We start from the raw sequence: 16,890 nt of genomic DNA on the forward strand, positions 1-16,890 counted from the left end.
CTCATCTTTGCCTTATTCAGTAGATTTCCCTTCAGTTCCTGTCCAATAGCCAAAACAGGAAGTGAGAGGAAATCCCTCCAAAGTGAGGGAATCCCTTGTTGTCCTTAGAACTTGTGTCCCCATTGGAAGATGCCCTCTCTATTCCTATTCTGGTGACAACCCAGAGTTTGGGATTTTCTTTCACTTTCGGTGATAACTGTGAACAGGACAGTTAAAAAGGGAGAATCTCCCCAACGGGGAACTGGACAGCAATAAACAAAGTGAAAAGCACATGCATGAGTTGGTACCGCTGCACACCCCAAAAAACATTGCAAAATAGTGGAAAAGTTTCCCCAAGGGGTTTTTTTAGCAGCAAAATATTGTTCTAAAGCCATATTTGTAAAAATATTATTATTTAATTCCAACATGCAATAAATTACATTGGTACAATCAATATTGAATAAAATTTCTAGTTAGCGACACAGACAACAACAAAAAACCATCACTCATGGCAATCAATTCATTAAGAAAATTCTGATTATACAGTTGCATTGTATTAATGCTATCCACATGAATACCCCATGAATACCCCAATGCATTTCGACCCTTTTCTCTTCTGGTCTTCTTCAGGGGGATTTTAAATTCTAAGGAGATATATCAAAAAGTGGACAGCAATAAAAACCTGACAGGAGTTCTAATCCCTCTCCACTCAAAACTAAAAAATAAGAAAGTTTTCACTTTAGTTATACTTTCACTGCCACTGACAAATGGCATATGTCCTAGCGGGGGAGGGGGGTTAACACTCACTCATCCAGGAGTGTGTGTAAATCTGACAAGTTGCTATTAAATCACCTGATAGCTTCCATACATCCTCAGAATATTTATCCCCCTGCACACGCCCTCGCCATGTTTCCCTAACTCTGTGCTTCCATCAGTGGACCTGAGACTGGCATTATGAGTGCCTCTGGGTAGAGGGGAGGGAGACCAGTGAATGTCCATTCTTTGAACTCCTTTACGTAGTAAAAGATTGCAAATAACATGTACAATGATACTTCTGTTTTTTGCTGTCACTTTAGCTTTTTTTTTTTATTGCATTTTAGTGTAAATATGAGATCTGAGGTCTTTTTGACTCCAGATCTCATATTTAAGAGGTCCTGTCATACTTTTTTTCTATTACAAGGGATGTATACATTCCTTATAATAGGAATAAATTTGACACCATTTTTTATATAAGAACAATGTAAAAATAAAAAATAAAAGGTAAAATAAATAAGAAAAAAAAAATGTTTTAAACGCGCCCCGTCCCACCGAGCTCGCCTGCAGTAGCGAACGCATACATGAGCAGCGCCCGCATATAAAAACGGTGTTCAAACCACACATGTGAGGTATCGCTGCGATCGGTAGAGCAACCTCTTGTCGCACGCACTGTTGCCGTCTGTTGCTGGTCCTCCCATGAAAAAAAAAGCCAATTACTGTCTGGAGTAAACGGGACATCGGTCCTGCACACTCCAGATCCACTGCTGCTAAGCAGTGCCCACCAGTGCCACCTACCAGTGCATATCAGCATTGCTAAGCAGTGCCCGCCAGTGCCACCTACCAGTGCCATCTATCAATGCCCACCATTGCCACCTATCAGTGCCCATAATTGCTGCCAATAAGTTCCCATCAGTGCCACCTATCAGTGCCACCTATCGGTGCAGCCTCATCAGTGCCCATGAAAGCTACCTAAAAGTGCCCATCAGTGTCACCTTATCAGTGCCCATCAGTGCAGCCTCATCAACGCACATCAATGAAGGAGAAAAATTACCTGTTTGCAAACAGATTATAAGAAAAGGTTTTTGTTTTTTTTCAAAATTTTCGGCCTTTTTTTTGTTTGTTTAGCAAAAATTAAAAAACCCAGTAGTCATTAAATGACACCAAAAGAAAGCTCTATTTTTGTGTTAAAAATGTCATATGGGTATAGTGTAGCATGACCGCGCAATTGTCATTCAAAGTGTGACAACGCTGTAAGCTGAAAATTGGCCTGGGCAGGAAGGGGGTAAAAGTTCCCAGTAAGCAAGTGGTTAAAGTGTCGCCTATGGAGATTTTTTAGGTACCGTTGTTTGGCCCCGCTGCACAGGTGTACTCAATTTTAAAGCGTGACTTGTTAGGTATCCATTTACTCAGCGTAACATCATCTTTTATATTTTACCAAAAAAACGGGGGTATTATATTGTGTTTTGTGTGTATTAAAATTCCTGAAAGTGTATTTTTCTCCCAAAAAACTTTGTTTGAAAAACGGGCGCGCAGATATTTTGTAACATAAAATTATGCAACCCACCATTTTATTCTCTAGAGCTTCTACCTAAAAAATGCATAATATTTAGGGGTTCTAAGTTATTTTCTAGTAAAAAAAAAAAAAAAAATGTAGATTTTTACATATGTGTGAGAAGTTTGAGAATTGGCCTGGGAGTCTAGTGGTTAAACCATGGTGTGGGTGACCAGCATTTGCCATATGATGCAACTTGGTGGGCCTTTCATGCATTAACACTTGCATTGCCACAACGCACATGTGTGCATGGGTCCTAAGGAAAATTCTCTGTGGAGGTTCAAGTCCAAGCATACCCTTGCTAGGCAGGTAGTGGTGATCTGTGCTGTTATATTTCCCAGAGGTCTGGAAAGCAATAAGTCTCCTATTTCTAATTCAGTGGAAAGGCATTCCACAAAAACAGCTGTATATACCGGTGAAAGCCTTTGATCTGTATATACTATTCCTGTGCGTATCTCCAGTAAAGCTGGCTACTTGACATGGGAATTACACTGTGTTTCCAGAGTATTCCGCTTCTGTCTGCAGTAATCTTCTCAGCTCTGTCTGCAGAAATTCAGCGCTCGCTCCTGCAGCAAGAAAAAAGCTTCATATAGTCCCAATAATGCGATTTCCAGGGCTTACGTGTCTTTGTGCCTCTCCGCTGAATACTGAAAAGGACCGGTTGTACGTTTTCGGCGAGAAAGCCTTTTCTGGGTCGGTGTGATACATGTCTGAGATAAACAAAAATGTTCAAAATGGCAACAACTCTGTCTGGAAAATGATAAGACTAGGTTCACGCCTAGAGGTGGGGCTGAACTCGTGTTCCGACATGTGAAAAAGAATGAAAATAAGTCCCTGACCCTTGTCCAAAAATGTTAACAATTAACCATTTGCCACCAAATCACGTACCTGGTACATCATTTGACTTCAAGTGACTGTACCGGAATGATGCGTCCCCCCCCCCGCCCTCCTTCCACGGCTCTCCCGTCCCACCTCTGCCGGCTAGTTGGAGTCCCAAAGAAAGCCAGGATCAGCTTTGATGGGGTCTCCACTATGGTAAGCCGGAAGCGATGACATGACATCGCTTCCGGTTTACAGGCATCTTAACGGTGCCATTTTTGAAAATTGAAAGTATTAAAAAATGCCGATCTTGGCGTTTTTAATGCTTTCAAGTGCAAAGGAGGGATTTGGGATTTCTTATAGACCCCTCCATAAATGTACCTGTCCCATGCCTATGTTTACATTCCTTGTGACAGCAATAACAGTGCTAAAAAAAAAAAAATTAATAATTTAAGTAACAGTGTAAAAAAAAAAGAATTAATAATTGAAAAAAAAATTAAAGTGCCCCTGCCCCCCCCGTGCTAGCGCGCAAAGGTGAATGCGTGCATCGGTCCTGCATTCACGCAAACCGCAATCATCCCACACGTGTGAGATATCGCCGCAAATGTCGGATCATGGGCAGTAATTCTAGCAGTAGATATCAGCGTTTTTAATGCTTTCAAGTGCAAAGGAGGGATTTGGGATTTCTTATAGACCCCAGGTCCCTCCATAAAAGTACCTGTCCCATGCCTGTTGCTGTCACAGGGATGTTTACATTCCTTGTGATCGCAATAACAGTGCTAAAAAAAATAAAAAATTAATTAAGTAACAGTGTAAAAAAATAAAAAGAATTAATAATTGAAAACAATAAAATTTAAAGTGCCCCCGCCCTTTAAAATATTTTCCCTCAAAAATTGCGTTTGAAAAACCGCTGTGCAAATAGCATATAACGTAAAAAATTGCTAAACCCACCAGTGCCAGAAAATGTCTGGTCTTCAAGTGGTTAACAATTAACGGCACTGATGTGCGTTTTTTTGCGTGTTGGGAAAGCGTGTTGGGATGTTTTTGCGCATGTTCCCGACATCCAAAGGTGTGAATTAACAGTATAGAAAAGAAAATGTAGTAACTGCACAGGTGAAAAATAATCATGAATCAAAAAAAGGAAGCAGCTGGCAATCAGAACAGAACATTTGTGTAAAAACATGTGTAGCGGTCACTACATGAAGGTAGGTGATCTTTCAGTGTTAAATGACAGGGTACAGTTTCAGGTAAATTTAGTCAGGTCTGTATTCCTATTTCAGGCCTGGTTGTTTATTCTGGGGACTGGGAGTGTCAGTGTAGTGGAGGGCGTGGCCACCTGTGCTTGGGCCCAGAGATGCCTCCTCATGCTTTCAGTGGAAATTGTTCTGGAAGAGAGGTTGGACTTGGGATCTGAGTGGCAGGCAGCTCATGTGTGGAGGTCTGGCCAATCATTAATTTGTTTGGCAGGAGGTGGGACTCTCATATAAGCTGGGGTCACATGCTAGGAGGAGAGAGAGAAAGCCCCCTGTGGGAAGAGAGAGAGCCCCCTTCGGGGAGGGGGAAAAGGTGAGCCACGGCGAGTTGAGAAGTTGGAGTAGAGACACTGCATAGCATGTAGAAGCTGGTGTCGCTGGATGCCCCCTGCGGGGAGGGGAGCGTGCCCAACCGGAGAGGGGGGATGGAGGAGCCATCAGGAAGAAGTAGGAGCTAAGCGGAAGAAGAAGAAAACTGGGTGATTGACTGTTGGTGAGTGGCACATGGACTGTTGAGTAAAAGCCCAGGGGAGCAGTGCTACAAGAGGCTGAGGGATGTTGGTACGCAAGTCAGTGATGCAGGCACCGATGGTCTGTGACTTTTGGTTCAACAAAGCCCAGGGATTCCAACCAGTCAGGCAGGAGGAATTATTCAGGGTAATGTCTTCTTTAGCCTAACTTGGAAGTACTGTACAAACGGGAAGTAGTGGTCAAAAGGTGGAGGTAGAGCTCCGAGCATAAATGGAGATACAGATTGTTCTAAAAAGGCCTACGGGTGAAAAGTTATTCAGAGTAACTCTTTGCTACACATCCTATGTATTCTCTAAAGTAAATCTACCAAAGCCTATATGTGAAGAGTTATTCAGAGTGACTCTTTGCTATCCACCCTATGTATTCTCAAAGACCATACTACTCCGGTTTTCCCATGAAAAGTTATTCAGTGTGACTTTTCATTATCCGCATTGCTCTAAGTATTTGTATAAGAAATCAAGGGAAAGATTATGAAGCAGCGAAAGAGCATCTCAGAAAACCCTTTCCCTGTCCCAGTTCAAGTTATACAAATAAAAGCAAGACAAAAAGTACAATATGGACTGGATTCTATTTCTATGGGCTGCGATGTGCTTGGTTGTGAATGTGATTAACGGATAAAATAAACAAACAGCAGCTCCTACAGGGGTAGTGCGCTACACATTTAAAACAACAAAAGATTGTCGCGCTAGTGTCTAATGAATAAAACTGGATAGTAAATCCAGAAAAGTGTCCAGATAAGTGTCCAAACACTCCTCGTGATTCCTGGAATGAAGGATAACAGAGACACCCAAAGTGCACCTTCCACCGTGAAGTATAATAGATGTGTCCTTACCGGATAGATAGACTTCACGTTATCGGAGCCTAGCAAAGCATGGATTCACACACCCCATTAAAGATCCATCCATGGAAAGCAAAGATGGCATTGAAATCAGCCTTGCTGGTTTTTCCTTTTCCTTGTTCTCACATGCAAGTGATCTAAAGGAAGAGAGAAATCGCCACATAGTGTAAAACCGTTTTATTTATTGAATGAGTCCACAAGTCCAACAAAAGTAAAAATATCCTGGGTTAAAAGATTCTGCAGATCACAACCTGGCATGATAAGTTCAGCATAGACTCCAGCCTACTAGTTTCATCATAACTGACATCATCGGGGGTGTGGACACCAGGAAAAACCAGCAAGGCTGATTTCAGTGCTATCTGTGTCTGCTTTCCATGGATGGATCCTCAATGGGGTGTGTGAATCCATGCTTTGCTAGGCTCCTATAACGTGGATATACTTCACGGTGGAAGGTGCACTTTGGGTGTCTCTGTTACCTTCATTCCAGGAATCACGAGGAGTGTTTGGACACTTAGGCCCCTTTCACACGGACAGACTGTCTATCCGTTTTTCTTCCATCCGTCAACGGACGAAAATGCATTCCTATGGGCAAACGGATGACCATCCGTTACCATCCGTTAACCTCCGCTTCCGTTTTTATCCGTTTTTTTTTTTTACGTACAAGGCTACATCCAGATCCATCAAAATCGATATTAACTGACAATGTCTGTCAACGACCGATCAGTTAAGATCCGTTTTGAAGAAATAATTCAAAGTTCGTACTTTGACAAATAAAAAAACACAGTGAAAAAAACTTTATTTTAAAAGGGTTATGCAGAATAATAAAACTAAAACTGTTTTGAACATATCATGTGCTTTTGTGTCTTTTTATGCTATCAAAACACAATGAAATAACCAAATTAATTAATTAATACATTTAAATTTGCATTGCATTATTTATATATATTGGTACTGCCATGAAACTTCTGATGGAGATGGAGATAGAAAGTAGTCTGCAAATTGTTCACGCATGGCAATGTAGGATGGGAGGAGCAATGCTTTCTGGGTAATTTCCTTAAAGGCATAGAAACTGCTGTAAACAGATGAAAACGGATACAAAAATGGATGAAAAAAAGGATGTAAATGTGTACATCAGGGGTGTCCAAACTATGGCCCTCCAGTTATTCAGGAACTACAATTCCCATCATGCCTAGTAATTGTGAATTTCAGAGTTTTGCAATGCTTCATGGGAAGTGTAGTTCTGCAACAGCTGGAGGGCCGTAGTTTGGACACCCCTGGTGTACATTAACGGATGAAAACGGATATTAACGGAACGGAAGATGGATGAAAACGGAGATTAACGAAACAGAAGATGGATGAAGCAACGGATAAGAACTGATACGTTTTTAACGTGGCTAAACTGATGGTGACCATGTGAAAGGGGCCTTATATGGACACTTTTCTGGATTTATTATCCAGTTTTATTTATTAGACACTAGCGCCGCAATCTTTTGTTATTTTACAAAGGTGTGAACTAGCCAAAGGCCAAATTCACATCTGCATGTCACACAAATGTGTGCTTTTTGTGGGGTTTTTTTGCATGTTTTTGTGCAACAGACATAAGGAAGGCCATTCAGCTAAATAGACTCTCCCATGCATGATAAACACGCCAAAGAAGCTCCTGCACCTTTGTGGGTGTTGAGCAATTATTTTTTGGCATGCTTGTCGTACAGTTTACCAAGTCAACCATTAACAGTGTTTTTGCCATGCTATTAACAATAAATAGCACCACAAGCGTGATGCATGTTTTTCATGCATTCAGTGAATGACATGTGAGCAGGAGCGAATGCACGCAGTATGCATTTGGATACGTGCACCTGCTCCTGCCTCCAGGTCAGATTTTGACATGCAACTGTGTCCATGCAGCCGCTGCATCCACTTCTTTGAGCAGCAAAAAGCAGCGCAGCATGGAGGACAGGAGTCAGCTCCCGTCTGAATGGGCCCAGAGGTCCCATCCACACTTAAGTGTTCCATTGTAGGCCCAGTCAATGAAAATGGCTGAAGATCGTAAACCCAGAAGCCAATTGGCCAAATATGTCAGTGGCCAGCAGGGAGCCGCTGGAGAGAAGGCGAGTATAGTTCTGCTTTAAGCTGTTAACCCCTTGCAGACCGCCCCACATACATGTACTGCGGGGCAGCTGCTCTCCTGGGCGCAATAGCGTACCTGTACGTGATGTCACTCTTCCTGGTCTGCACGCGCACTGCTGCCGACCACCTCCCGCTGTGATTGGACACAGCTGGAGCCAATCAGTGGGTCTGGCAGACTCGATGTCCCCCCGGGACCCACCAATCATTCCCGAGGCAGACAGAACAGTGGTCTGCAGATGTAAACAAGGCAGATCACCGTTTTGTGACAGGAGAAGACAGAGATCCTGTGTTTCTGCTAAGCAGGAACACGGATCTCTGTCTTCTTGCAGTACAAACACCTCCCCCCACAGTTAGCAAGCACTTCCTAGTGACACAATTAACCCTTTGATCGCCCCTGATGTTAATCCCTTCCCTGTGTCATTAGTACAGTAACGGTACATATTTTTTAGCACTGATCACTGTATTGATGTAAAAATGCAGAGATGATCAAATACCACCAAAAGAAAATTTGTGGGAAAAAGAGGACATCAGTTTTATTTAAGCACAGCGTTGCATGACAGCGTCAGAGTAACGCAGTGCCGTATCACAAAAAATGGCCTGGTCATGAAGGGGGATAAATCTTCTGGCGGTCAAGTGGTTAAGGTATGTAATGAAACCAGGACGGTTTATTTCAAAATTTTAATACCATGTTGATTGGGGGGGCAAAGCATGAAGGGCACTCACCAGCACACAGTTGACAGGATCCCCCCGTAGATCAACGTCTGGGGCCTGTAGAAGAGTCCAGTCTCTCCCCTTGTTGTACGTGATAAACATCTTCACTTGTCATCCCCTTTATCCCTGCTACCTGGGAAAAATGGATGCAACTGAGAAAACAACCACTTTAGACAGTCCCATATATATATTTACAGGGGTTTTACACAGATGTTTAGCCTTAATATGTTGACAATGACATGAAATCATAATTGTATACACATTTAGCAAATAAGCTGAAGTGGTTATGCATCGAATTTGACATTTAACAAATATTCACAGCAGATATATCTTCTTGTATCATGGGTTTTAAATGACAGAGACCGATTCACCACCAGTAAATATTTAATTAAAGTCACATTTGCTGCTTTATGAATATACTGTACACAATAAAGTACTTTATATGTAAATTTCATGCGAGCACATGCTTATTGTACCATTGTATCACATTTCCAGAATCGAATGCTTTTTGTCTAATGCCTAGTTCACCCTGATCAACAACTGCCATGTACAGTACATGGGGTGGGGATTGTTTTTAGTTGTCATGTGTGACTTGTTCTCTTGCAGAGAGAGGACACAACCATTGGGCAGCACCACTGAGCAGGAAGAAGAGTCTACATATCTAAAAAGAAAAAAAAAATGGCAGCCATGGCTACTAGATCTATTTCCCATTTCCTATGTACTTAGTTGGTACATAGTTTTGTTTATTTATTGAGTACAATTTTTTGAGCAGTAGTATTCAGGCATAATAAGTCCAGCTCAAAACATCATACCTTGTGACCTCAATAATAGAATTACATATGGTATTGTAAATATCCACTATTTTTGTCCTCCTTGAGTACCTGGAGTGCTCAGAGATGTCAGGCGATCAGCCACCACTGTTGCTTCCCAACCACTTGAAATATTTACAGTACCATGAACACTCAGAAAAGTAGAAAATTTATAAAAATAAATGCAAATTTATTACAAACAGTAAATAGCATGATACAAAAAATGGATAAAACTAAAACACATGATTTGAAAAGGCAGTCCAAAGACAGACAGCTGGAAGAGGCCCAAATCAACTGTCGGGGAGACAGGGGAAATCCAACGCGTTTCAACAGATGAAGTAAGGGTCTTCTTCAGGGTAATGGGCTAAGGACTTCCAGATGAATACAAACAATCTACAATATTGATATATGTAATTACACACAAAATTAAAAATATTACAAAATTCAAAAGCTAATCATCTTTACAGTTATTTACAAAGAAAGAGCACAAAACGTAGATGTAGGTATCAATACTGACCTCATGTGTTGCGTGTTTCAAACAAAGGAGATCATAGCTCAGCAAGTAAGAGGAAACTGAGACGCCAAAGCAGCGTCATGAAAGCCAAAGCAAGATGGAGATAAACCATATCCACATGAAACCCCCCGTATTCGAAAAAATGCCTCCCACAAAGGGGGCTGGAGCAGTCTCGAGGGACAAACCAACACGGATTTGGGTACATAAAAATTTGAAGGGTGTAACTGATGCATAGAAACAAATGGACCCTCAAAAGAGTCATCCAAGTATATGCAGGTAAACATACCTATTGCTTTGAAATTTATCTGTTAAATCTTGCAGTGCAAAAGTTCTTTCAAAGACCTAAACCACCTAAAAAATGGCCACTATTGTTGAGGCAAGGTTCAGCTGCAGATGATACCATAAAGCCATCCCATGTTTAAAGGTAGATACACCCAATGTATAGGAACTGGCTAGGCAATCAACAGCCAAACCTAAAAAAACAAATAAAAAATAGTATCCATTTATTTTACACCAGGGGAGTTATCCCAGCATTTGTATTACACAGGGAAAATTACCACATCATTGCAAAAAGTACTATACTCTCTTGACAGGTGTCAGCAGATCCCAGCACTGAATCTTACCTAATGGATTGTCATGGGTGCAGCGATTCCCTGTGTCTCCAGAATGAAGCAGAGATTATAATGGACTGAAGGGTTTTTATAGTAACCATAACAGGAAGGGGGGGTGGTGAAGAAAATCCACCTGTGGCATTGCCTAAATAACACTCCACGATTGCCCCCCCCCCCCCCCCCCGAGTCGGCGGCGCACCACATCACACCACCGACACAGGTGTATATGATCGCGATGATGCTAAATTGCGGCGCCACCCACAGATGATGCCATCACTGGAAATCCAAGTGAATGATATCATCATGGGCAGATGCCGCAGCAGATCACGTAATGGCACCACGTGCTGCGTTGTCCACCCACTGACGCACATAAGGCTCAAAGGTGCATGGGAACACAAGCACCAGAGCCCAAGCAAGCCGCCGTCACCGCACCTGAAAAGGGGCGGACCGTACGGCCTGGGTGCGTCAGATGGGAGAGCACCTAAACAAAACATGGGGGTAAAAAAAGGAACATGGCTATGCTATAGAGAAATAAGAGGCTTAGAAATGGTACAGCCACACTCAGAAACAAAAACGCACTGGACTAATACTCCAGTGTTCATGGGGTGCAGTAAGGCAGCCAGAATCTCAGCCGTGGATGCCAAAAGGAAAACGATGAAACAATGAAAGGAAAACAGGAAAAAAGGGATTTAAACTACAGTAAAACATTAATTAATTAACACATGAGATCACTATATGTCCCTGTGCATACAGAATTTACAATGTATGTCATATTCAGTGTGGTAATTCAATATCAGGCAATGCCATTATTCAGTAAATTCAATTCATTCAATTAATTAAATGATTAAATAATTGAATTCAGTTACCCATACCATATATAGCAAATATACATATACCACCAGCAGTATTAATACAGAGACTAACGGATGGATGAGTTGAGAGGGACTAAATGCACAACTAACTATTCATTTTCCGCCCCCTCGAGACGAATCCCTCAAGGAAAGGCTTGTAGGAAATCTTCTTGTTTAGGTCAGGAAATGTGGTGGCACTGAGTCTAAAAATCCAGCACTGCTCCCGCTGAAGCAGTGTCTTGTTTCAGTCACCGCCTCTAAGGCCTGGGTGAACTTGATCTAATACTAAGAATTTAAATGGGTGACATGCCGTCCCAATGGCAGATCTGGATTGCATGATTGCATACTGCGGATATGATGGTATGCTCTCTGCCAAGATTCCATTTTGATCATTCCCACGTAGAAACAGGAACAACCACACTGAAGCAGATACACGATGCCTTGAGTACAACAATTGGCATAGTGTCTAGGAGTAAATTTGGTTCTGTTTGGAAGATCTGGGTGCATAGAGATGTTCGTGTATTGGCAGTTGCACTCAGCACGTGCACTCAACTTCTTTGATCGACCATGGCGAGGTCTGTTCTGAGGGGAACCTGTTCTGTTAATCCGCTGTATGGTCTTGGCCACCGTGCTGCAGCTCAGTTTCAGGTTCTTGGCAATCTTCCTATAGCCTAGGGCCCTAGGCATTCTTTATGTAGAGCAATAATTCTTTTTTTTTCAGATCCTCAGAGAGTTCTTTGCCATCAGGTGCCATGTTGAACTTCCAGTGACCAGTTTGAGAGAATGAGAGTGATAACACCAAATTTAACACACCTGCTCCCCATTCACACCTAAGACCTTGTAACACTAACAAGTCACGTGACATTGGGGAGGGAAAATGGCTAATTGGGCCCAATTTGGACATTTTCACTTAGGGGTGTACTCACTTTTATTGCCAGCGGTTTAGACATTAATGTCTGTGTGTTAAGTTATTTTGAGGGGACAGCAAATTTACACTGTTATACAAGCTGTACACTCACTACTTTACATTGTAGCAAAGTGTTATTTCTTCAGTGTTGTCACATGAAAAGATAGAATAAAATATTTACAAAAATGTGAGGGGTGTATTTACTTTTGTGAGATACTGTATATACCATAGTTTGTGGACTCTAAAACTTTCCTACAGAATAAATAATATACACCGATTTGGGTTATTTTCACCAAAGAAATGTAGCAGAATACATTTTGACCTAAATTTATGAAGAACAATTATTTTATAACAGAAACAAAGAAAAACTTTGGTTCTTTTTTTTCAAAATTTCAGTTGTTTTCATTTATTTAGCAAAAAATTGAAATCCCAGTGTTGAATAAATACCACCAAAAGAAAGCTCTAGTTGTGGGAACAAAATGATAAAAATGTTGTTTGAGTACAGCGTTGCATGACCGCGTAATTGTCATTCAAAGTGCGACAGCGCTGAAAGCTGAAAAATGGCCTGGGCAGGAAGGGGGTAAAAGTGCCCTGTATTGAAGTGGTTAATGTATGTTATTAATATCAATTCTCATAAAATATTGTAAATACAACTCCTTTATCTCTTGATAAAGCAGATCTATGATGTGGGAAACACATTGAGAATTATCCTCATCCCACTGCAGAAATCAACTTCAAATGAATCGAAAAAACCCTTTTAAAGCGGAGTTCCACCCAAAAGTGGAACTTCTGATTAATTACTTCCTCCCCCCTCCAGTGTCACATTTGGCACCTTTCAGGGGGAGGGGGGAACGGGGACCTGTTTTTGACAGGACCCCCTTCCCCACTTCCGGGAGACTTCAAGAGATCTCCCAGAAGTTTGGCCCTCTCCTCCTTCCTCCGCCGCTGGGCCAATCAGAAAGGGCAGCGTGCTTCGCGCATGCGCAGTAGGGAACCGGGCGTGAAACCGAAAGTCTTCACTGCTGGGTTCCCTTACCTCGAACGGCGGCAGCTGCACCCGGCAGTTGATCCGAAGATCGGCTGGGGTGCCAACATCGCAGGCTCCCTGGACAGGTAAGTGTCCATATAGTAAAAGTCAGCAGCTTCAGTATTTGTAGCTGCTGACTTTTAACTTTTCCCCAGGGCAGAACTCCGCTTTAAAGATATGATTGAAAAGACATATGAGTTTGCTGAACAGTGGGTGTTTGAGGTTATATAAGGGGGTATAAATGTGATATATTGTGCATGTGACATATATAATTGTATGGACCTCTCTCCTTTTATGTGCTTTTAAGAGTTGATGGAAATAAAACATATTTTATGACACAATCTATGATATTTATATGTTAATTTAGCACCTGAAAAGTCTCTTTTACAAATAAGGATTTTCTACAGTATAATTTGGTATAATGGGAATGTGAGACCTAAATAAATTACTAGTCCAATATACTTGGTATGAGAGCCTACCCAACCACTGTTACAGTATATTGTAGGTGGTTTTTAGTCTAACATAACAGCCACTTTAACCACTTCAGCCCCAGAAGGTTTACTCCCTTCCTGACCAGGCCAATTTTTGCGATACGGCACTGCGTTGTTTTAACTGACAATTGCGCGGTCGTGCAATGCTGTACCCATGTCCTTTTTTCCCACAAATAGAGCTTTATTTTGCTGGTATTTGATCACCTCTGCAGTTTTTACTTTATGCGCTATTAAGAAAAAAAGACCGTCAATTTTGAAAAAAAAACAATATTTTTTACTTTCTGCTATAAAATACATCTAATAAAAAAATGTAAAAAATCTAATTTCTTCATAAACTTAGGCCAATATGCATTCTGCTACATATTTTTGGTTAAAAAAATCCCAATAATTATATATTGATTGGTTTGCGCAAAAGTTATGTCGTCTACAAATTATGGGATAGTTTATTGACTTTTTATTTATTTATTTTTTTTCACTAGTAATGGTGGCGATCAGTGATTTTTAGTAGGACATTGCGGTGGACAAATCTGACACTAAGTGACACTTTGGGAACCAGTGACACCAATACAGTGATCAGTGCTAAAAAAAAATGCACTGTCACTGTAATAATGATACGGCAGGGAAGGAGTTCACATTAGGGGTGATCAAAGGGGTAAATGTGTTCCCTGGGAGTGCTTTCTAACTGTAGGGGGGGGGGGGTGCTTTGCCTTATTAGATTAACGGTGAATTTCCATCCCAACCTTGCCGCAGCAAGGTACATCATGTCCTCTTCTGGCTCTGCCCCTCCCCCTCCCCCCCCCGATGCCTTCTGGGACCTGTGTGTGTCCCAAAAGATGACGGGACCATTCAGAAAGCATCAATCGACTTGCACATGCACAGTAGGTAAGCAGCAGTGAAGCCTGAAGGCTCCACTGCTGGTTTCCCTTAGTTACTATGGCGGTGCCTGCACTCGATCTGATGGACAGATCGGCCTCAGTGGGCCGAAATTGCGGGATTCCTGGACAGGTAAGTGTCCTTATTAAAAGTCAGCAGCTACAGAGTTTGTAGCTGTTGACTTTAAAAAAAAACTTTTTTCCGGGTGGAACTCCGCTTTGCGGACCGCCCTGCTACCGTATATATGCATGGGGAGGTCCTTAAGTGGCTAAACTGGTGGGGTTTATCATAATCTTCTTTGTCAACATTGATTCTTATTTTTTTCGCTGTCTTTTATTTATTTTTATTTTTTTTACCTCTTCCTACCTTTTTGCTCTTCTTCCTTCTCTATTTTTCCCTTCCTTTTATTCTTTTTGTCCTTCCTTCTTTAATTGTTGTCCTTATTTTTGTTCTTTTATCTTGTCGCTTCATTTTGCTCGTCCCCCCCTTTAATGTATTCCTTCTTTGCTTTCTTAGCCTGCTGACCGACTTGTGTTGTACCGATTGACAGCACAGATCATGTGGAGGATGGGCGCACGTCCTATACCCAGAAATGCCAGATCACGTACATGTGCGTGATCCGGCACAGTGGGGCCACCCGTCTGCAGTATATATACTGTGGGCATGCCTTAGGTGGTTAAGCAACGCTTTACATAATGCACACTTACATCAGTCCCTACCCTAAAGGAGCTTACAATCTAAGGTCCTTATCTCACATGTATATATATGCAGGAGTCAATTAAAGCATAGTGAGAATATACAAATTCCATGCATGTAGTGTCCTAGTTGGAATTCAAACCAATAACTCAAATGTTGTTAACCATTAAGCCACTATGCTGCTCTCCTTTGTTCTTTGTGTTGTTTTTTTCCCTTCTCTCTTATTGTTCTTTTTTTTTTTTCTTTTATTCTGTATTTATAGGAGAAGGCAGATGCTGAACATTCCAGGAACGGAAAACAATCCAGAGAAAAAAAGAAAAAATAATGTATAATAAAGCACACTCAATCAAACAATAAATACAGGGTACATTTCAAACCACAGCTGTAAACAAAGTGCTGGATGCATATCTGTATGACTGGATTATCTGATAATAAATTTGTATATTTTGCCTTTTTTAGGGAAAAAAGTAACCACAGATTAAGGATAGGGGGGAGGAATGGAATATGGAAACTATGTAGGGTTCTGGGGGGAGGTAAGTGAGGGGTCAATGTAGGAGGAAAGTGGAAAAAGGATGAGGATAATTATCTCCTTATGAAAAGGGAAAGTAGGACATAACAAGGGGTCACTTCCCTTTTGGTTTAACCCAGTGATTTCAAACCTGGCCACCTCAGGTGTTTTGGAACTACATTCCCCATGATGGTCATGCACTCTGCAGTGTAGTGGAGCATCATGGGAAATATAGTTCCAAAACATCTAGGGTGCCAAGTTTCGCCATCACTTTAGCCCCATCTTCATGTGCATGCAGGCCCTTCTCCTGGACTATTTAGTGAAGGAAAGAGATGGTTTTGGGTTTAGTCCTGGGGCAGAGAAGGGAATATGGAGTAGTCTAGGGGGGTCTCTGTATAGAAGCCATGGGGTGACCTTTGAAAGACTCGGAAACTCTTTGCCTAGGACAGGGCCCAATGAGATATACACTCTCTATGCTTTACTCTCTAATCATGAGCCCAGAACTGGAAATATCCTACGTTTTAATTCAAATACAGAAGAGGGATCTAAAACTCAACCTTTCCTCTGAACAAATAAATAAATTGAGCTACAATGATCACAAATCCTCAATATGTAACATGTACCGAGGAGTGGGCTGGTATAGATTTCCTTCTGTCTTGCATTGCATGATCCTCCTGGTCCTTGACACGTGCGGATGATGTGGGAAGGCTGAGGCTACTATTCTCCACATCTTCTGGGATAAGAAAATCAGGCTCCTTCTAGAAACTTGATTGATGTTTTACCTAAACATATCTCTATCATTTACAATCATTGATACTGTAATTTATAGATGTTTCTATAACGAATATGGTGGATGTGTACTAACTACTGTTTTGAAGCTTCAATGCCACATACTCTTGGAATTGCCCTTTATCTCTAAATAAAGAATTCATATGTAAAACCATTGGCTCCAGGTCTGTATGTGGACATGGATCACTCACCGCGGCATGGAGCTCTGAAGGGACAGCACCAGTATACCCTCCCTTCAGAGCGAATGC

The 16,890-nt window shown here is 41.6% G+C and overlaps 1 protein-coding gene across 3 annotated transcripts in view; it reads left to right on the top strand.

Moving 5' to 3' along the window:
* The window catches only part of SORCS1 (sortilin related VPS10 domain containing receptor 1), a 1,093,315-nt gene extending 1,076,740 nt beyond the window's left edge, over positions 1 to 16,575 (top strand). For 2 of the 3 annotated variants that reach the window (XM_073595920.1, XM_073595925.1), the window contains one exon: positions 15,608 to 16,567. In XM_073595920.1, the coding sequence (XP_073452021.1) occupies positions 15,608 to 15,677 (70 nt within the window). In that variant the 3' untranslated portion in view covers positions 15,678 to 16,567. Of the gene's footprint in view, positions 1 to 15,607 lie in introns of all 3 variants that reach the window. The other variant, XM_073595919.1, reaches the window with a different exon arrangement.
* The last annotated feature ends 315 nt before the right edge of the window (positions 16,576 to 16,890 follow it).

This window comes from Aquarana catesbeiana, linkage group LG08 (assembly GCF_042186555.1).
Source record: "Aquarana catesbeiana isolate 2022-GZ linkage group LG08, ASM4218655v1, whole genome shotgun sequence".
NCBI lineage: Eukaryota > Metazoa > Chordata > Amphibia > Anura > Ranidae > Aquarana > Aquarana catesbeiana.